We start from the raw sequence: 21562 nt of genomic DNA, 5'->3' as shown, positions 1-21562 counted from the left end.
CACTGTCGCTTCAGTCGTTTCGCGGGAAATTTGAATCTTCAAATACAGTAACAAGTGTTTTTTCGGAATTCTTTAATTATTTGCTGTGTTTTATTACAGTAGACCATTGTATATCTTTGAAATATATAAAATATAAGAATGAAATGTGAATATTATCAATTCGACTATTTAACTCGTAACAAATACAATAGCTGCAAATTTTTCAAAGACGTACTCGATAAAAAATATATATGGAAGTTGAAAACTAAAATATATCGGGATAATTGCAGACATAGGATTAACATAATGCGTTGCTTTATTGATATGTATTTGATTAGACGTAGGTACATAGACACGTAACATGTTTAATCTATCAAACGATAATCACACGTATGTATATCGCGTACACGATACGCGTTCCTTTCCCATAATTCTTCGCACGCGGCAACTTTGCCCGCTGAAAAATGTAACTGGGTAAACTGGGTGAATCGTGAAACGTTTATTATATTTCCTCGGGCCGCTCGTTTCGTAGGAATCAGGAGCGTGTACGAATACCGGCCGGACAGGGGACGAAAAAGCGATAATTATACGTTTTATAAATTATCTACGACGACGTTTCGGTCACGAACGCGGCCAACGGGTACCAGAAGATTAATTAGTTCGACGTAAAAAGTACAACAAAAAAAAGAGAAAGAAACAAGGTTGGCTCCGAATGGCGTTACACCGATCGTTGTACCGTTTGCATTCTCGTACACTTTTATCTAACATTTCTAACGTAAAATCTGTACACTTATGATCGTAAATAAACTTTACATACACAGGTAACTCACGGAATGTATCCCGATTCTCAACGATTTAACATTCAGAGAAAAATAGAACTATCTCGATATTATCTAACGTTCCGTTCTCGAAGGATGTGTCGCCATGGACGTCGATCGACGCGTAGATGCGAATCTTCAACGTATAATAAATAAAGAGTAAATAAGCCAATGAAACAAAAGGAAACGTAACGGTAGTCGATGAAATCGATACGTTATCCTCCGTTGTTACGCGTATCGTCCGTTGTTCGTTGACGCGTTCAGATAAGAAGACTAACGCTATACGGTGATTATTGTTGCTACGTTAGCAACGGGAACAACGATACTACCGTCGAACATCTGAAACCGAAATCCTTAATTTACCCTTCTAGTCGCAAGAAAAAGTCGAGTAAATTACCTAATGACGTCAACGAATCTTCATCCATGCGCATCCTTTCGATGTGATCGGGTATATTAAAAGACTCGTTCCACGGTTCCCGAGGAGGATTTTTTGCCTCTCACTCCGACGAATTTCCCTCGGAATTCCCAGCGTGGATTTTTCTTCCCTCGAGCGCCAAGATATCTGAAGGGTGATCGTTTGTCGATTCCGTACGCGGCCAGCTCGTTCTCACGATCGCTACCTGTTTACAGAGTTATTTGTGTCTCTACTCGTTTAATCGCAGTCTGTTTTAGAGTTTACCCTGGCGATATCCCATCGTCGTTCTCGCGATGCTCGAATTGGATCCGTAAATTTTCGCCGCGTCTCTTTTACCTCTCATCCCGTGAAAGCCGATCCGGGCTCTTTTAAAGGATTCGCTACCTTCGCTATCTCGCAGATCCATCGCCCTTTTCTCGTAATCGGACGGACTGATCGAGTAATCTAAGTAATCGTCGAACGGATCCTTCTTACCTCGCAATCCCTGTAAAGCAACATAAAGCGTATCGCGACCGAGAGGGAAGTTAGCGAGTAATTTGCTCACCTGAAAATCCATGTCTCGCTTCTCCAGTTCCTCCAACGCGTCGAGAATAATCTTCTTCCCTCTGGTTCCCTGGAATCCCATGGGCGCTCTTTTCTCCCATTCTGCCGGATCATCGTTTTCGTCGCAAACACCTTGATACCACCTCTTCTCTTCCGGATAATCGGAGTTAATATAATTCTCTCGCGGATCCAGGAACCTTCTCTCTTTAAGTTCATCCAAAATCTATGGAAAATCGGTGGAACATTACATGAATGTCAACTTTCGTTTCAAAATTTCTAGTACCTGTTCCAAAGACTTTTTGCCTCTCATTCCTTGAAATCCCATAGGGGCACGCTTGCGATAGTCCTCCTTTTTACCCCTCATACCCTGGAACCCCATCGGCGCCCTCTTTTCGTAGTCATAGTACTCCAAACTAGCCAATGGATCTTTTTTCCCTCTCGTGCCTTGGAATCCCATCGGTGCACGCTTGTCGATGGCCTCCGCAAGCTCGCTCTCCAAGCTTTTCTTCCCGCGCATACCCTGTAACGCAGTGTTTACAGAAAACGAACAACTTTAGATGGACTGAGGGGTTGCAGTTTTACCTGGAAGCCCATCGGCGCTCGTTTCGATAGCTCGTCGCTCAAGAACTCCCTTTTGCCGCGCATTCCTTGGAAACCCATGGACACGCGTTTTTCGAGGATGTCCGACTCTTCGGCGCACGCGAACGTTAGTGATACCATCAGCAACGCGATCGAACGGATGATCATTCTGTAACAAGTTCCGATCGACGTTTAGCACAAGTTTTGTTTAAAACTTTAGTCAAGTTTAGTTTACAATAGTTTGTAAACTTGTACTTTGGTTTAAGCAAGAGGATGAGTAAAAAGTTAAAAGAATTTATACATTAAAAAGTAATAGCATTCAACAAAGTTTATCAATACAACATTTTTTTATTTATCTCCTCATTTTTCTTATCATCTTTGATTTAAGGAGGAGGATAAGTAAAAAGACTTTATAAAAATATGAGAGGTAAGTATAAAAGATTTTATACAATAAAAAGTGATATCAAGAATAATGATGTTTCGTATATTTACAATTTCTAACACATTTCTACATTGACATATCGCAAATGAAGCTGCTAGCACTTGGACCTTGGCGGCCATCTTGTTTCAGCGTCTACTTCCTGCACCCATTCTTCTCCATCAAACATACGATACTACTGTCCAAAAATGTCGGACTGATGCAAGTTTCATGGCTCAGTGATGGCAATCCGTCAGTGTTGGAATTCGAAAAAAGGGTCGTAAATCGGAAATTTTATTTCGTAACGTCGACATGGCCTTCTCTTCCGATATTCCCATCGAATTCGATTTCCCCATTGGAGGATAATTTAATCGCTGTCGAATCGGACTTTGCGAGCAAGCGTTATCGATCCCCCCGATAATTTTTGTCGAATAGTTCAAGACTGTTGCAGGACTTCGTTTTTGAGCTCGTGTTTATTTTCTTTGGTGAAACTCGTTAAAGAGAATGCAGCTGGCGTGGAACGCGAACAAGGTAAAAGTTTGGAAAAGCTTGAGAGTTTGTTCTTGAGAGCTTAAGCTGGTAACGAGAGAACGATGTAATTAAAAGAAAACCGGTTTTTCGAAATGAAATTGGGGAGAAAGTGGCGATCGAAAAGTTGACGTTAGTCGAGGTTATTCGGTTGACGCGGAATAAACGGAGCGAGGATTTCTCGACTCGATAAAGAGACAGGAGAGAAAAAAGGAGGGATTGGGTCGAGGGAGAAAAGGAGAGGAGATCGAAGGGAAAGCAGGGTGCTCCAGGTGGTGTCGTATAGATTCTGCGGTGAGCCAGCTTTTCTTCACGGATCGGTCGCTCGTGTAATCGTTGGAAACGAGCCTCCACTCCGCATTTTCTCTTAAAATCGATGATCCGTATTCAACGAACCTTCCACGAAACCGGTCGAAGGTAATTTCACCTTTCCTCGCTAGTTACCTGCGTTGTTTGAGATTACGTTCGTTTGCGTATCGAATCGATAAACATTTTTCGATCGGGAGGTAATTGGTAACTCACGAGAGCATCGGTTGCCGTTGTCAAAACCAGCATGATGTTTTTTTCTCTCGAAGGTAAAACAAAAATAGCCGGTGCATGGGAAGGTTGCAATTTACAGCCGAGCATCGGGGTTGAATGGGGATGGAGGAATGAAGGAAAGAATCGCTCCGAAACGGTTCCGAATCGTTGCTCTTCTCGTAACGATAATCAATCCGCGTATCGGATGTTTGCGTCACGAGAAGAAATAAAGGATAACCTTTGCAATCGCCATTATAGTTACCTTTAACTTTATCTTAACTTTGCTCTGCGAACGATCACGTGTATGCAAGCGTATCATTAAACGAACAAGAATATCTCTTTCCAGGAGAAAAATTCCTGGTTTTGCAAATACGCGCTGATAAGGATACCTTCTTTCTTTTGCTCCTTGTTTTAAAATGAACCTTCTGCTTGTACGGAAAACATCTTTCGATGAGCAACGAAGTCGGTTAAAAATGCGGAGGTATCTTGAACCAAGAGGAAAAAGGTTCTTTTTAGAAATATCAGAGATAATTTTATTTGCGGAAGATACAAACGGTATAGAAACGGATTACAGGCTCGCTTGTTGCGTGAAAATTCGATTCGCGTTAACAAACAATAGGGAGCGTATAGCAACGCGACACCGTGCACCAAATATGCCGATAATTCGGTTTACCGCGGTCTTGCTAATTAAACCTTCGAAGTCGGTTTTTTTACGATGACCTTTCTGCAGCGACGCAGGGTTCTTTTGGAATATTTATTCGATTTCGTGTGTACGCAACGACGTAACGATTTACAAACAGAAAGCGAGATGCACTCGAGGACAAATCTATATTCCCTGTGGTACTTGACGAGTTAAGAATTTGGAGAGGTGCTTTGAAAAGATGGGAGGGTCAAATTTAGGGACGGAAGTTTGGATATGTAGTTTGGGAACATAGTTTGGACATGTAGAAGTTTGGGATCATAGAAATTTGGGGATCTAGCACTTTAATTATCAAGAGTGCTCTACAAGTTTTGATCTATAAACATAATTTCAGATGCTTGAAATCTGCGATAAAAAGTTAAGGTTTGATATCAGTCACATATTTCGTTACTTTTAATTTTAAGTGCAAAGCTTGCAGTGCTAAGAATGTGGCGGACTATGAATGTCTTTGTTTGAGGCTTCTTGAATATTTAAGTATTTAGAATGTTTGGGAGATAGAATGCTTAGAAGTCTAGTTTGAGGCTCCCTGAATATTTAAGTATTCAGAATGTTTAGAAAATAAAATGCTTAGAAGTCTTTGAGGCTCCCAGAATATTAAAGTCTTCATAAATTTGAAGAAGTGATGAAACGTTTAAGTGTACATATGAGTAAACCGTCGTATCCAAGTACCTTGTGTCGTAACCTGGATTCGGTGAAAATCAGCTGCAAAATCTGCATATTCCGTGTAAGATCGCGTGACTGCGTGTCGCACCGGCTTCGATTTGCATCGAGAATGGGTTTCATCGAAAGGAACGTTCGCGGTTTTTTGTTGGAGCAACCATTTCCTGATCTCTTCGGTCACTGGAATCGAGTACTGGAAGGCGAAACGCCGTGAAGAGAATTGCGATTACAGAGTTTCACATAAAAATTTGTTATCGCTGAACAAGTACGTACTGAAGTTTACATAGGAACGAATTGTCGAATCCAGTAAAGGAATCCGCAGACGAGTATGATCGTTGCAATTTCGATGGGACGTGTCTCGACGAATCTTAGAAAGTCTTCTTTGAAAGCCTTTAGTCTTTCGGTGGGGTCTTTCGAACTAGCATTTGGCATCGTGAAACGTGAAGATGGGGATGAAAGTGATAACGATAATGGGGATGAGAATGATAACTATAATGGGGATGCAAGATGAGAATCCTCGAAAAAGAAATGTGCTTTCTTTTATTTTCTTGAACAAAACAAATCTTTCGATATGGATCGAACTTCATACATTTCACGTTAGGTTAAAAATGTAACCTAAATATTAGTAACTCTTGTACTATCCAGGCATGTATTTGAGTGATGGGACAAGTAGTTTGGTCCCAAAATCAAATTAGCAAGGAATTTATCACAATTATAGTCGATTATGTTGTATGTACATATGTGGACTGCATCCATACCAGCGTGGCTGCTTCGAAGTGAAATAATTTAAAAAAACCTCTCTGCTGCATTTTTTAATGTAAATTACTCTTTCAACGCAAAGTAAGTTACAAACACTTTGCACTATTTTGAGGAGTCTTACACATGACGCACTCGTGACGCACCCTTCAACCCTGATCAATTTTTCTCGGATTAATACATTTTAACTTTCTTTATCTGTTGTATACTGTAGCTTTCGAAGTTACATTAAATTCTTGTACTTTGACGAGTCTCACTCATGACGCACTCGTGACGCACCCTTCAACCCTGATCAATTTTTTCTTGAATTAATACATTTCAGCTTTCTTTATCTGTTGTATTCTGTAGCTTTTGAAGCTTCATTAAACCTTGTACTTTGACGAGTCTCACTCGTGACGCACTCGTGACGCACTCCTTCAACCCTGATCAATTTTTTAATTTAGCTATGAGTTTTGACTAACGTATCCAACAAATTTTACAGCAAAGGTTTAACAATATTATGACTCTACTTCTGACTGACCTAGCAATTAAATAATGCAAGGGGTTAAACATTGTTAAGCAGCCGACTATATTTCAATAATTGTGACCATCTCAAACTAAAAGATGGAAAAGAAGGAAGAGAAAGAATCGAGTAAATCCCGCAAGGAAGCTCGCAAAGCTCCCAACGTCCCCGAAGATTCGAGCGCTTCGAAAGTAGTCGGTCATTTCGACGCCGCCGTAAAAGAGAATCAACGTGTCGTGGAAAGCTGGTCGGAAGGATGCGTCGGCGAATCGAAATGCGACGGAAAAATACGACCACAGGGAATTGATGCTGTTTTATCGGCAGCGTCGTTTTGCTCCAAACGCAAACGACTTATTTGTACCGGTTCCGATTTCGCGTCGGATCCGAACGTAAAAATCGGACACATGCCTCGTTTTTTTCCGATCAAGGATGATTTAAACAGTACAGAGATCCTTCTCTGCGAAGAGTTATTGAAACGAGAGAACAACCGTAGGAGTAGGTTCAATTTGCAAGAGGAGGATCGATCGAGAAATCAATCGCAACGTGAAGAGAATGTTGATTACGAAAATTTTGGAGAAACTAGTTGGGTCGATAATTTTTTCCGGAAGAATAATAGGTTATACAGATCGAACTACACGAGCGAGGAGGCGATGGACGAGGCAGAGCGCGGACACAGAGAATCGAGGGGAAGAAGACGAAAGGACAGAAAAGGCAGAGGAAGATGGCGAGCTCCTGATTCCTTTTGTCCCACGAGCGATATGCTCGCTCGTTCCGAGTATTGTTCACAAGTTCGGTCCAGCGAGACCATAAACACCGGCGTCTCCAACCGAAAAACCGGGGGCGGAGAAGACAGTCTCAAGTCCACAAACCACCGTTCTGAATCGATCGCAAAATTTCGAACGAACGCAAGACCACAGTTTCCGAACCCAATATCGACTAAAGAAAAGGAAAAACGGAGTCGCAGAATAATCAAAGCTGACGTCTCTCCCGAGGGCTTCGCATTCGAATCGAATTCAAGAGATTTGCAATTCGACGCGATGGATTATGCTCATCTCGAAAAGCCCTTGTTCCGCCACCGAAACTATGAGGAATCGAGGAAAAATTCGAGTACAACCTGTTGCTGTCCGGAGTCCAAGTTTTCGAGGTGTCGTTACCGATGTCGCCCGGAGTTCTCGAAGATCGATCGGGTGAAGCTGGCGAAACCGAACGGGAGAATCAATCTGAGCAAAGTTCTCGTTTATCCTCCTTGCGGGGAGGAGGGACCGCCGTTGACGCTCTACAAAAATGTCTCCAGCATCCGGTGCGCCGTAAGAGGAAACGCGGACGTCGGATTTCGTTATGATGTTACCTATGTGCAGAAGTTCTCTTCTGCTTATTTTCCTGGGTACCAACTTTTGTGATGATGATATTTTAAATTGTACTACTTTTGAGATGATCGATTTCATCTCTGTCGAAATTCGTATCTTTGTCTGTTTTAATATTTGTGACGCACTGACGCACCTGACAAATTATAGTGTTTTTAACAAAAATAACAGTGTACGAATGATTTTTTAAATTGTACTATTTTTGAGATGATCGATTTCATCTCTGTTACAATTCGTATCTTTGTCTGTATAATATTAGTGACGCACTGACGCACCTGACAAATTATAGCATTTATAACAAAAATAACAGTGTACGAATGAACTGAAATAATGAAATAGAATGTGTAAGAATGTGAAGTATTCTTGTCCTCAAAAAGATTAAAAAGAACATAGAATTTTGTATCGAAAGTGAAGATGTTTGTCCATTCTGTGTAAAATGCGACACAAAAATACTTGACTAGTTAACAATTGCTACTTTTTACCATAAGAGTGAACGTACATTAGAATGCAGAGTGAAAATTGTAAGCGACACAGCAAGGACTACAATTTCAGAGTATCACGGGTTCGACTAGTCACAGTCACCGAACTAATCGAATAAACGGACGAATTGCAGAGAAAATTACCAAGTCGCGTCGAGCAGGGTTGCAGTTGGTCGAATCGTGTTTCTTCTAGTGTTAAGCGACTGCTCCATTACCTTCCCTCTCGTTTTCTTCGCGACTCGAACCGCCGATTACCTGGGTAATTACTTTCGAGTTTAGTTTCTCTCGAGTCCCAAGGTATATCTTTTTAGAATGACAAAATTTCGATAAATGATAGGATTTCGAAGTGTACGTAACACAATCGAGGAGATAACTGCTTTTATGTAGTTATATGTGCACTCAATTTAAGACCTTTTAAAGAATAACCACGAATTGGATAAACGCAGTTTCTGACACGGTAAAGACTTTACCTTCCTTGAGCGTTTTCGATAAAAGTGTCGATAACTGTTTCGTGGAAAAGGGACTGATATGCAGAACCTTCAAAAAATCTTTCGGTTTGCATTTCCACGTTTTTACGTTTTCAATTTTTCTGTCGACGTACCACGTTTTGATTCATGTAAAACTCTGTGACTTTCGTTTCAAAAAGTTAAACAATGACAGCTCCATGTGATGTATTTTATTCGCTAAAAGATTTTCAAAAGAGGCAACAAAGAAATGTTCACTGTTATTTCAGATCTTATAGCTCTTATATTTTCACTGTTTAATTTTGAAACGCAGGAGACTCGATTATAAATCGAGAAGAGCAATCGAAGTTTCGTATAACCGCGCCGGAGTTTTACGGTTATCGTTCATTGATATTTATTCGTTCGATGAAACCACGATATTACGGTGGCTAACAGAAGATATAACGTACGGTGGGTCGACGTATCGTACACAGACGTTGACGAGCTGCGTCGATTCTCCCTTTTCTCGTAATTACTCCAGGTATTAATTATTCATTATAGAGGATTGTCGCGCGTCTTTTACGTTTACGAACACGGTCCAACATTGAAACCAATTGAAGTGATTATCACAGGCAAGTTCAAAAATTGCATTTGCAAATATGGGGAAAGAAATTTTGTTCAATTTTGATTGTACATAAACTTTGGTATATGGAGACTTGTTCGTTGTACGTTTCAATACTTCACTACAAAATAATCAAAAAGCAAATTCTTCTGTTTTCTATCGTTTCTTATTAAAGTACGTCTATGATACAACCACCGTAATCAATAAAATACTTCAAAATAAATTTTTGATCGTACATAACCTTTGGTATACGAAGACTTCGTTGTACGTTTCAATACTTCACTACAAAATGATCAAAAAGCAAATTCTTCTATTTTCTATCGTTTCTTAATAAAGTACGTTTATAATACAACCTCCCTAATTAATAAAATACTTCAAAATAAACTTTTGACCGTACATAAACTTTGGTATATGCAGACTTCGTTGTACGTTTCAATACTTCACTACAAAATGATCAAAAAGTAAATTCTTCTGTTTTCTATCATTTCTTATTAAAGTACGCTTATGATACAACCTCCGTAATTAATAAAATACTTCAAAATAAATTTTTAATCGCCCATAAACTTTGGTTATGAAGACTTGTTCGTTGTACGTTTCAATACTTCACTACAAAATGATCAAAAAATAAATTCTTCTATTTTCTATCAGTTCTTATTAAAGTACGCTTATGATACAACCTCCGTAATTAATAAAATACTTCAAAATAAATTTTTGAACGTACATAACCTTTGTTATACGAAGAATACCAGTTCGTTCAAGGATAAACATTTTAACACTTCAACATTACAAAACAATCAAAAAGTAAATTCTTCTCTCTTCTGTAATTTAAAATACCGTCATAAAGTACGTTTAGAAGCATCTTAATCAACAATCTACTCCGAAATAAATGCAATGTGTTCGTTATACCAGGTACCTATCAGCAGCGCACCGCATTTTATGACCTATTACGATCTCAATTTCATTGGATTGTTATCCGTAAGATTAGTTTCGGAGCGGACAAATGATTATCGTTTTCGTTAACTAGCTTTCGGTATGCCGTAAATCGTGAACGTCGTATCGTGTATCACATATCGTAACGTTTGACGCGGAACGGCTTGGATATCGCATTCTATAATTTCAAAGCGCCATTGCAAATCATGAATCGATATCTCAATACCGAATCATTTTGATGTTGAAATATTGAATAAACATTCGGGTGACTTAAGTTATCGAAAAACTGTGACGTCGAAGTGTTTGTCCTAGACACGATATTAATAGTACCTCAAAGTTACGGTGAATTTCGCAACAAAGGTACAGTTGGGGATGTTGGAGCGATAAAATTGTTTCTAACAATCCGAAGAGTTTGAAAAGCGACGCGTCGTTAAATTGAACATCGAGATCTAAATTTTATTTCGGTGGCGTGCACTATCGGGCCAATCTCTGCGTGTTTCGGGCAAGCACCCTATGTTCACCTTCGCACGTACACGATCCTTCAGAGGAATTTTTCTGGCCTGATACGAACAGAAAAAGTTCACTTTTGACTTTTGATTCGTTTATCGATAAACTCGCGGGCACCGTGACGTGACTTGCGGCGAATGTGACGTGTACAAATGTAGGGGTTGAACAGCCAAGGGGGCGCCCCTATCGGACAGTTCGCGAGAAGAATAAATTTGCCGACTCTCTTCGAGCGTGTGTCACGCTAGAATTTTTCTTCAGTGTCGGGGAAAGATTTCTTTTCTGGCATTTCGAAATTATAGATCCACGATCGAAATGAAAATTTTAAGGTCTCAAACGAATACGTAATAGAATTTTCTGCGAGCATTATAGTTGCAAATTGCTCCGCGATCTTCAATAGCCGCTTTAAAAGATATTTTAACGCCGTCATTAATTTTTCAAAGGTAAGATGCCGGCGCTCTTGCATACATTTCCTTTCGCGGACAAAATTCGAGCAAAGAATGAGACGTTGAAAGCGGTTTCGTTGAAAAGAGATAGTGCAAACGTTAGAGATTAAACGAGCAGAGGGTAGTAACATGAAGAGTCTTAAATCATCGATGTTACAAGTTCACCTCGAAGTTTAATACTTTTTTCCTTCTTCCTGCATAATAAATCGCCCAACTTAACGATACCTCGATCGAGGACAAGCGATAACGAAGAAGCATCCAATTACCGACGGATTAGCAACCTGCTAAACCGCGATGAGAAAACCCGCCGTTTAGCGAGATCACGAGTTAAGAGCCTCGAAATTACATTTAGGTACTTCGGCCTGTCAGTTAGGTCTTTATCGAACCGTTGTCAACTTTTTATCTGACGGTTCCTAAAGCTACTTCATCACTTGACTGTTTAGAACATTCTGCATTGACGAATAATCATTCTTGTTATCAGATATTTATTGTAAAAATGCTACAAGGTTATTCGGTTTGTAATTGTTAAAGAGTGATCTTGAATTGCCATAACGTTGCAATAAACTGTAGAATCGATGTGCAAGAAGACTTCTTTCATTCAACCCTTTGGTGACTCACATTCACCAGTCAGTTTAATACAGTAATTTGAAGTAAATATTTTTTAACTGAATCTATAACATTATACACATGATGTATGAATATAGTGCAACAGAATAGCAGCAATGAATGATAGAGAAATAATTATCTTGAAAGAATTGGGCAAACTTTTTAAGTAAAATGTTTGAAGGCTGACATCTGGCAACAGCAGTACACCTTTGAAGAATTATACCTTGCAAAGGATTAACTCTTTAAAAAATTAGTCTACTCTCATTGTGTTTTAGTTTCATTGTGAATGTAACGTACAAATTTTGTGAGAAGATAATTCAGTAATTTTTGACAATTTTAGTAATTCACTTGAATTATTAAGACGTTGCCGTGTCGTTTACCGCGTTGAAGTCTCCCTGTAACGACGATGCTTTTCGCAACATACAGATCGCTTCTCATTTCAATTCACGTATAGAGAAACGCGACAAGCTTGTCACAAAGTTGTCTTATCGTACACACATTTTACAGTAGTTCGAGTCGACGAGTGGTCAGACGCAGCTTCCATCAAAGGACCACCTACGTATGCAACGCACACGAAGCACCTACGAAAATTAACTAATAAATGTGTAAAATGAACACTGTAATAATTAATCAACGCTACGATCAATATTTTACAAGTTCGGCCATTGTGCACCCAGCGAAAAGTTTTAATTAAATCTTGATCTTTAGATTTATTCCGGTTCGGTTTCACGGTGATTAGCTCCTACTGGCTTTGTTCGTTAAACTGGTCATTTTCTCCAGACTTTATTCCGTATTTTACTGTTACCTGTTCACGTATTTATCAACGTTTCTCATACTTTCGAGTTGCGAATTGGATAAAACTCTAACGATCTCGTTCAAAAAGTAATGCTCGGAAGTTGAAACGCAATTTCAGCGTTACATGCCTATTCCTTGACACGAGGCGCTTAACGACAGCGTTAAATCTACATGTACGAGTGTAATACCGTGATTTGTAAAATACGTGTCATTAAAATGTGAGGTTATGTTAAATGGGCGACAAGCTTGAAGACCTGAGTCGAATCGATTCATGCATGTTATGCAAATAATGATACACGTATGATACGTAGAATATTGTAATTATATTATGCTACAGGTAATTTAATAGCTATTTCTGAATTACATGAATGAATCTGAAGTTGAACCTGTGGTTCTGTGCTGTTAAGTGGGCGGTAACCTTCGGGCTAAACGAGTATTTTTATTTTCAAGCTACAATCTGAAGACCATTTTAACAGCAGCTGAATGAAATCACTTCATGGGGACAAATGATACAATAATTATAATATATTATATAATGAATTATGCTAGTGCAGCTAGCATAAGTAGGCAACAACCTTAAGGCTACATAAGCACCTTCAATTTCAAGCTACAATGTGAAGACCATTTTAACAGCAGCTGAGTCAATTCACTTCATGTGTACAAATAATACAATAATTAAAATACATTATATAATGAATTATGCTAGTGCAGCTACTATAATAGCTGTTATTTATGAATTACAAGAAAGGATCTGAAGTAGATCCTGCGGTGCAGTGCTGTTAAGTGGGCGGTAACCTTCGGGCTAAACGAACACCTCCACTTTGAAGCAACAATCGGAAGACCGTTTTAACAGCAGCTGAATGAAATCACTTCATGTGTACAAATAATAAAATAATTATAATACAGTATATAATGAATTATGCTAATGCAGCTAGTATAAGTAGACAGTAACCTTAAGGCTACATAAGCACCTCCAATTTCAAGCTACAATGTGAAGACCATTTTAACAGCAGCTGAGTCAAATCACTTCATGTGTACAAATAATAAAATAATTAAAATACATTATATAATGAATTATGCTAGTGCAGCTAGTATAAGTAGGCGGTAATCTTAAGATCAAACGAGCATCTCCAATCTTAAAACCACTGTAACAGCAGCTGAATGAAGTCACTTCATGTATGCAAATAATAATATAATAATATATGATGCTTGTACAGGTAGTATAATAGTTATTTCTGAATTAAGTGAAAGATGATCCTGCGGTACAGCGCTGTTAAGTGGGCGGTAACCTTAAACGAACATTTCCAATTTCAAGCGATAGTCTAAGTGAAAGAAATGCAAAGGAAGAAAGGGAATATCCGAGGGATTTAGAAGATGAAGATGTGGTATTTTCTTTCGGTACAGATATGCGCAGGCAAATCGTTTTTAATCACAAACGAGGAGAGGTTCGTAAACGAGAAAAATGTCTGCCCCATCTTTCCGGGTCGTGATTAACAACAATACGAACGGTTTTAAACCGTCGCCGCCGTCTTACGAGAATACGGATCGTAAACGAAACATCGGGCATAGGAAACAGAGCGATAAAAGAGTAATAATCGAGTATACGCCTTCGCTGAGTTTTCAAACTGGAAAACTTTTGCGAACGTCTTCTTCGTTGAATAGAAAGGAAATTTTATTGTAATCTGTAGAGATACCTGGATCAGTACATATACTTAACCCCTTCCCGTGCCATTTATTTATCAGATGCGTCAGTTAAGACTACTCAGAACTGTAACATTAAAACGAGCAAAGAAAATTAAAATGTTCCGAGTATTTTATATTCAAGGATCCTTGATAATGCAACTTATAGTTGGACCTAACTTTCAAAGTTGAGTATTCAAAATTTGAGTCACATTTGTCACAGGTTTGTCACATTTGAGCTGTAAGCGCGTCAGACTCGAAGAACAGGAAGATGGCGGTTTTAAAACCCGAAGATCAGAGAAAGAAAATCCGTGGGTCTATAAATGCACTGCGGGACACTTGAATCAGATACATTAATCAGGCAAAATGCATGAAACTTGCGTGTTGCTACGTAATACCGTAATAAACTGTCGCTAGATGCTAATAGAAGGTGGATGTCGCGTATTCACACAGCGTGGACGTTCGATCGCAGCTTTTTCATCGTTAGTACACCTACCATTCACGTCGTAATACGGCTGTACGGTTCTGGTAGAATTTCAGGTACCCGTATCAATGCCTTGTACTATTCTGACGAACTGATTAATTTCAATAGGATTTGTTCACGTCGAATACCAAATATTTTAACGTTCTTTGTAATATTGGATTATTGATCTGTAACTTTCTTTAGTAATATTGGATTAATATCGCTCTGTAATATTGTGGCTGTGATTGGTTCCGACGCATCTGGATAATCCTAGGGGTTGAGAAAGCAATATCGCTAAAATTATTAGCAGTAAAAATCAATCACTCAAATACATAATATAATAGCAATGATTTTATCCTCCACTTTTTGTTAAAATTATAATAAATAATAAATTATAATAAATATATGGTTATGTCACAAATGAAGGTTGTGTCACGAGTTCATTTGGAGCTACTTTAACCCACAATTTTCTGGACAGCGTCAGCTAATTATTGCTTCAGGCAGAAGAATGTTAAAATGTTCTGCATTGCCTCCAGATCCTTGATTATAACATTTGGTATAATTATAATTATAATTAGAACCAAAAATTCAATTGCAGTGAACGAGTCTTGCACCTGTGCAAGAACAGTACCTTAAAACAGAAGTGTATTGAAATGTTATGTCAACTCAGTATCAAACTATTGGATTTGACTATTGAATTTGACTATTGGTCTTGGCTATTGGACTTCTCTATACAACTCCAAACAAAACTGAATGTCAGTAAAATTAATCCCAAAGCAACTCAAATATCGATTGCTAAAATTCAAAACGTCAATTCGCATCCCTTTGCGAAAAGTAAAATGATCTCGTTGCAGTGTCGAATGCCATTTCGGATCAAACGATCGATTTCAAAAGGTTGTAACGCGTTGAACAGGTTGAAATTACCAACAAATACAGTGGTAACGATTACAGTGAATTGGAGAATCAGCCAACGTCAGAAAAGTACATCGAAATTAATTGGTTCCTGTGTTCGCCCCTGAGGAAAAATTGTTAACAATGTTGCACGAACAGTGTGGTCCTATTATTTTCTGAGGAATATTTCCGAGAAGCTTGTATCTTTAGGTGAAAGATCGCTGGAGAATTAAACGTGGTCCTCCGAGAAATATGTCGATCTGGTTTTTAATGTTTGCGAAATACGGAGACAATTAGCGACGGAAAACCCTGTTGAAAATAGGGGATATTAACCCTTTGTCTACTCTCATAAATAATTCAGATAAATTATATTATCTTGTAGTAAAAGAAAAATACCAATAAATTTAATTCCCCTTTCTTGATAAAAATTCCGGTCTTGTAAATTCCAGAGGTGGTAAAAGAAACGTTGATAAAAGATTAAACAAAAAATCCATAAATTTGGCTGTCGATCGATCGCGCTCGCGCGTTCTTTTCGGAAGCCTGTTGCTCTCGGAGTCCACGCGTCTCCCTATTTTCCGTTCCATTTTCGCAGCATTTACCTATGATCTTTGAAATAACGCAACTTTTTTCCATCCTCGTCTCCTTATACACGAAGTAGGATATCGAGAAAATATAGCCGGACATAAATACACCGTACACGCATGTACGATGAAAAGACGCGTTTATATCGGCGAAAAGAATGGGCGGTTTCGAAAGACATAAAACGTTAACGTCGTCCGAGAGACAGAATGTTAAAAGTTGACACGCGCGCTCTTTGTGTTCGAGTAAACGCTCCAAGCGATTCGAATGCGACGGTTTCTGCCGATGAAAAGTGCAGTCTTTAATAGAATAACGACAAAAGCGACATGTCGCGAACAAAAAGTTGTTGAAACTTTTTCCTCGTCGTTGCAAAGAATTGCAAAGAAGTTGCAAAAATCGTCGATCAGAAATTTCGACGAGCGTTTAAAATCCTTACCTTTTTTCGTTTTGGTCCGATGTAAAAAAGTGTCCGTTGATTCGATCGGTGGTATTCGAAAGCAGAGGATGATTCAAAGGATGAGACCCGGTCGACGTGACGGACAACGATGAACTGACGCTCCGTGTGCTTCACCTTATACATAGGCCGGCGTAGTGACGTCACGGATCACTGGGACCAATGAGAGAACGGAGCTTGCACCACCGTTGGAAACAGAAATCAAACCGTACCCCTTCCGTCGTAACGTATCTCGCTGGAATTTCCAGCTATTTCGAGTACGTTGTATCCGGATGACCGTCGACACCCCCTTTGCATCTTTACATCTTACCTCCACCGCTTTCATCCCCTCCCTCGCTTATTCTTCCCCTGTTTTCGCTCATTATGATTCTCCCTTTCGATAAAGAAATTCGGGTACAAATCGTGGACTGCAAAATGATAAATTTGTTAACGCTGGAAGAACAACGATCGAATTACTCGGTGCGTATATTCGATGCGCTCGATTAACAAACTCCATATCAAGTTTTAATGAATATTCATGACGGTTTACCATATTCAGAGATGTTATCCAAGTACCTGACATTGAACATGCGAAAATCGAATCGATGGAAACGGCGAAATCAAATTCGACCGCGTAATCGTGTAACTAATCGGAATGTGGGGTTCGATCGTCCTACGTTCTTTATCGAGGAGAGATAACGAGGGTGAGTGAAACGAAAATATTGTTCGATGGATGGATGAAATCGTGCAAACAGATGCTTTCGCCGACGAAATTGAACAGAGGTGTCGCGTTAATGCTCTGCAAATAAAAGCGTTTAACCAGCATTTAGTTAAAAATCTCTGTCAATACCCCTTCTGCGTGAAAAATTTATCAATCCTCTTCCCGGAATCGTGGAAAAATCAGCTGATTATAAATATTAGGTATTCGAAAGTTCTTCGATGACCCCACAGTTATTATCTGGAAAATGGAAGGGCTTTTTTAAAAAAGGAATTGTCTTTACGCTGGTAAAAAACGTTAGAAAATGATGGAAATTATTTTGTTCATTTAAGATTTCTTTAATAAATAAATGGTTTTAGCCAGCAAATAAAATTTTAATTACTTACTGAAACCCCTAATAGATGCATTAAATCTTCATATAGCAATTTACAATTTATAACAATGTAGAATTTCACCTGAAGTAATATTAATGTACCTTGACGTCACAATTATGTGTGCATGTTCACTGCATGCGAAGAGATGTTCATCCAGATGCGCCACGAATTTCTTCAAGGATTCGATATCCGAATAATCCTTGAATCTAAAAAGAAAAGAAAGAGAAGAAAACTTGCGAAGGGGAAGTAAATGGTATACAATGTACGACATACGTTTGCGGAGCTTGAGGTTCACTATGTGACGGTTCATAAGAGAAGAAACTATCGTTCGTTACACGGTCGATTTACCGTGGTCGTGCGCCGTTACCGACCTCCAGCAAGAAAAATACACCCTTGTGACCACCGTTTGCGCTTTTCACGATTCTCTCCCGCAGCATAATTTCGATTTTCCATCGTTTCGAGCGTATATATCAAATGCGACAATTGTATTTACCGTTGCGTAAAAGAAGTACGAAAGAAACGGGGAAAGAAGCTCGCGTGATATCCGTGTAATGTTACAGTGTTGCAGCGTGAGACACGCGAGAAATACTCAGAGATTTATGCGAAGAGTTAGTAGGAAAAATTCTGGGAGAAAAACACGGAGTGTCCGAAATCAGGGTCGCGACCTTGAACCGGCACAGCGCGTAGATGACGCTTCACGCTTTCGAGGTTCCGAAATTACAGCATCGACTGATTGCACTCGGAAATCCGTGGGTTGTTTCTAATTCTGATGCATCCGTATTTCCTACAGTAGCTTATCACCTGTTATCGTCATCGAAACGGAAGTAAACCCATCGATTCTCGAAGCAGCTATCAACCTGTTTGCGCCTTTGATTTCGCGTCGTTTGTCGCGATCTTCATTTTACGTTGCAAACAATTCTCCTCAACGGAAACCGCTAGAATCAATCAAAGACGAGTGAAACTTTTTTTCTTCCTACGAATCATGTTTTCTTACCTCTCCTCATTGAATCCGAAAGTTCCTTTGTAAGAATTGCACAGCAAGAAAAGCCCCAGCTCGATAAACGTTGCAGTTTGCTTTTCCTTACGCAGCACGAGTAAACAGGCGTGCTTGATGAGACTAGAACACGTACGATCCTTGTAAGTTTATCCTGATAATACAGTCTGGTCCTGCTTTGCTATTTCATACGCATACGAACGATAACTTTCCCTCCTCCGTGAATAATTTACGCCCGACCATAACAAAACGTGATCGAATAAGATTATGCTCGAGTAATACTTAACTGAAGTCTATTAACGAAATTGAATATTACTTTTGTACCTACCTTGATGAGTATTTTTATTACGAGACTGTACGAACATTTTCGACTGTATCGATGACAGTAACGGAAGTATTTTGGCGGGATTAGGTTTGATAAAGGTACGAGTATGCGGGTTATCCGATAAGTGGACCTACGGGAGGATGAATTAATGGCGGTCATTTAATGAACAAGCTCAGTAAAACTGATATATTAAGTCAAATATTTATTGAAAGTTCGCAAACTTAAACTGATATATTAAGTCAAATATTTATTGAAAGTTTGCAAACTTTTATTAAACTGTTACCTGGAAGTGAACACTTTTCAGTAAACACTACTAAAATAATTAAATAAAAAGTTTTGACTGATATCCTCTCTCAGTAGTGGACACGTGACAGTTGTAATCTCAAGTACCAACTACGCAGTATATTTCGATTGTCTATAAGACATTGATTGAGGTTATAATGAAGTGAATCCACATCCTCTGATCAAATTTATCAAAGTTAAATTTCCAGGATCGCTCATCTTGACTTTGCAACTTCTTTGTCCGTGTTTTTCTTTTACACCACTCAACCAATTCTCATCAAATTTTACACGCACATGCGTATGTACATCCAGATGGACATAGAAAAAAGAATTTTAAATCGGACTTGCCATGGAGGAATAATCACTGAAAAAACTGATCCTCATAGATTTCAATGTAAAAATTGAATTTCCTCACGTTACAAATAGTCCAAAACATGGACTAAAAAATTGGCGTCCATCTAGCCGCGAAACGGGTGAACTAAACGTACAGAATGAGGATCCGAACAAGTATATAAGGAAAATAAAATAGTGAATATTTCGGCACTTTGACGACGTAGTATGGTACCTGAGGCATTTAGAAACAAATTTCTATTAGGGTTTGATGCATTTTGATGCCTAATAAAGCCAGAATATCAATTTTTGTCGAATTCGGTCCAAAACGGTACAGGTGGCGCCATCTAGCGGTGAAAGTTGGAACTACGAAAAACTAAAATTTCGATTTTCTCGAAAACTAGGAGCTTTTCCGAAATTCCGAGATACACAAATTGTTCCTTGTCGCCTACGGAATCGAACGAACCTAATTATAGCCTGCTAGGACCATTATTAAAGAAAATAGAAAAATAGCCCATTTCATGGACTAAAAAATTGGCGTCCATCTAGCGGTGAAAGTTGGAACTACAAAAATAGAAAATTTCGATTTTCTCGAAAACTAGAAACTTTTCCGAAATTCTGAGATACACAAATTGTTCCTTTTCGCCTACGGAATCGAACGAATCTAATTATATCCTGCTAGGACCATTATTAAAGAAAATAAAAAAAATGTCATTTTATGGAGAAAATTTGTGGCGCCATCTAGCGGCGAAACTGCGAATTAAAGTGAAAAAATGAGTGTCCGAACACGCAGTAAAAGGGTCAAATAAAAATTGATTTTCTGGGCTTAATAGGCAAAAAAATGAATAACTTATTCAACAAAAATTGCTTTAAAATGTTTAAAGAAGCATACTGCGTAGTCAAAGTTGCGAAATATTACTTTTTATATTTTCCCTTAACGCGTGGACGGACATACGTTTTTTCAGTTTAGTTCGCCGTTTCGCCGCTAGATGGCGCCACAAATTTTCTCCATAAAATGACATTTTTTTTATTTTCTTTAATAATGGTCTTAGCAGGCTATAATTAGACTCGTTCGATTCCGTAGGCGACAAGGAACAATTTGTATATCTCAGAATTTCGGAAAAGTCCCTAGTTTTGGAGAAAATCGAAATTTTCTATTTTTGTAGTTCCAACTTTCGCCGCTAGATGGACGCCAATTTTTTAGTCCATGAAATGGGCTATTTTTCTATTTTCTTTAATAATGGTCCTAGCAGGCTATAATTAGATTCGTTCGATTCCGTAGGCGACAAGGAACAATTTGTGTATCTCAGAATTTCGGAAAAGTCCCTAGTTTTCGAGAAAATCGAGATTTTCTATTTTTGTAGTTCCAACTTTCACCGCTAGATGGACGCCAATTTTTTAGTCCATGAAATGGGCTATTTTTCTAATTTCTTTAATAATGGTCCTAGCAGGCTATAATTAGACTCGTTCGATTCCGTAGGCGAAAAGGAACAATTTGTATATCTCAGAATTTCGAAAAAGTTCCTAGTTTTCGAGAAAATCAAAAATGTAATTTTTTCGTAGTTCCGCCGCTCGCCGCTAGATGGCGCCACCTGTACCGTTTTGGACCGAATTCGACAAAAATTGATTTTCTGGCTTTATTAGGCATCAAAACGCATCAAACCCTAATAGAAATTTGTTTCTAAATGCCTCAGGTACCATACTACGCCGTCAAAGTGCCGAAATATTACACTTTGCATGCGCAATAGAATTGACATAGGCGGCTCATGTACGTATCGGAATGCTGACACGAAATAATTAATTACTCATCACCCGAACATTATTTATGAACTATTATGATCAAAACATATAAATAATGCATTGCTGACCATTCTTCAATTATAAAAG

At 38.8% G+C, this 21562-nt stretch overlaps 2 protein-coding genes across 7 annotated transcripts; one reads left to right on the top strand and one right to left on the bottom strand.

The window, feature by feature from the left end:
* Positions 1-277: 277 nt before the first annotated feature.
* Tk (tachykinin) lies at positions 278-19779 on the bottom strand. 4 transcript variants are annotated; one of them, XM_076539999.1, is made up of 11 exons: positions 19347-19779; positions 19067-19193; positions 18739-18861; positions 18546-18679; positions 17846-17950; positions 16656-17610; positions 2338-2503; positions 2039-2275; positions 1477-1978; positions 1195-1417; positions 278-1136 (listed from the first exon to the last, which is right to left on the bottom strand). In XM_076539999.1, the coding sequence occupies exons 7-10, from the start codon at positions 2500-2502 to the stop codon at positions 1251-1253; spliced, it is 1071 nt and encodes a 356-aa protein (XP_076396114.1). In that variant the 5' UTR covers position 2503; positions 16656-17610; positions 17846-17950; positions 18546-18679; positions 18739-18861; positions 19067-19193; positions 19347-19779; the 3' UTR covers positions 278-1136; positions 1195-1250. The 4 variants fall into 4 exon arrangements, with proteins under 4 accessions (XP_076396114.1, XP_076396116.1, XP_076396113.1 ...); XM_076540001.1 differs by having other exon boundaries at positions 1477-1696; positions 1757-1978; positions 17846-18679; positions 19347-19766; XM_076539998.1 differs by having other exon boundaries at positions 17846-18679.
* LOC143265819 (uncharacterized) lies at positions 5746-9422 on the top strand. Of its 3 annotated transcripts, none has more exons than XM_076539997.1 (2): positions 5746-5999; positions 6519-9422. In XM_076539997.1, the coding sequence occupies exon 2, from the start codon at positions 6519-6521 to the stop codon at positions 7815-7817; it is 1299 nt and encodes a 432-aa protein (XP_076396112.1). In that variant the 5' UTR covers positions 5746-5999; the 3' UTR covers positions 7818-9422. The 3 variants fall into 3 exon arrangements, with proteins under 3 accessions (XP_076396112.1, XP_076396110.1, XP_076396111.1); XM_076539995.1 differs by having other exon boundaries at positions 6397-9422; XM_076539996.1 differs by having other exon boundaries at positions 5747-5976.
* Positions 19780-21562: the final 1783 nt, after the last annotated feature.

The sequence above is a fragment of the Megachile rotundata genome, chromosome 15 (genome assembly GCF_050947335.1).
Source record: "Megachile rotundata isolate GNS110a chromosome 15, iyMegRotu1, whole genome shotgun sequence".
Taxonomy (NCBI): Eukaryota; Metazoa; Arthropoda; class Insecta; order Hymenoptera; family Megachilidae; genus Megachile; species Megachile rotundata.
This window is presented reverse-complemented; position numbering and strand designations above follow the sequence as displayed.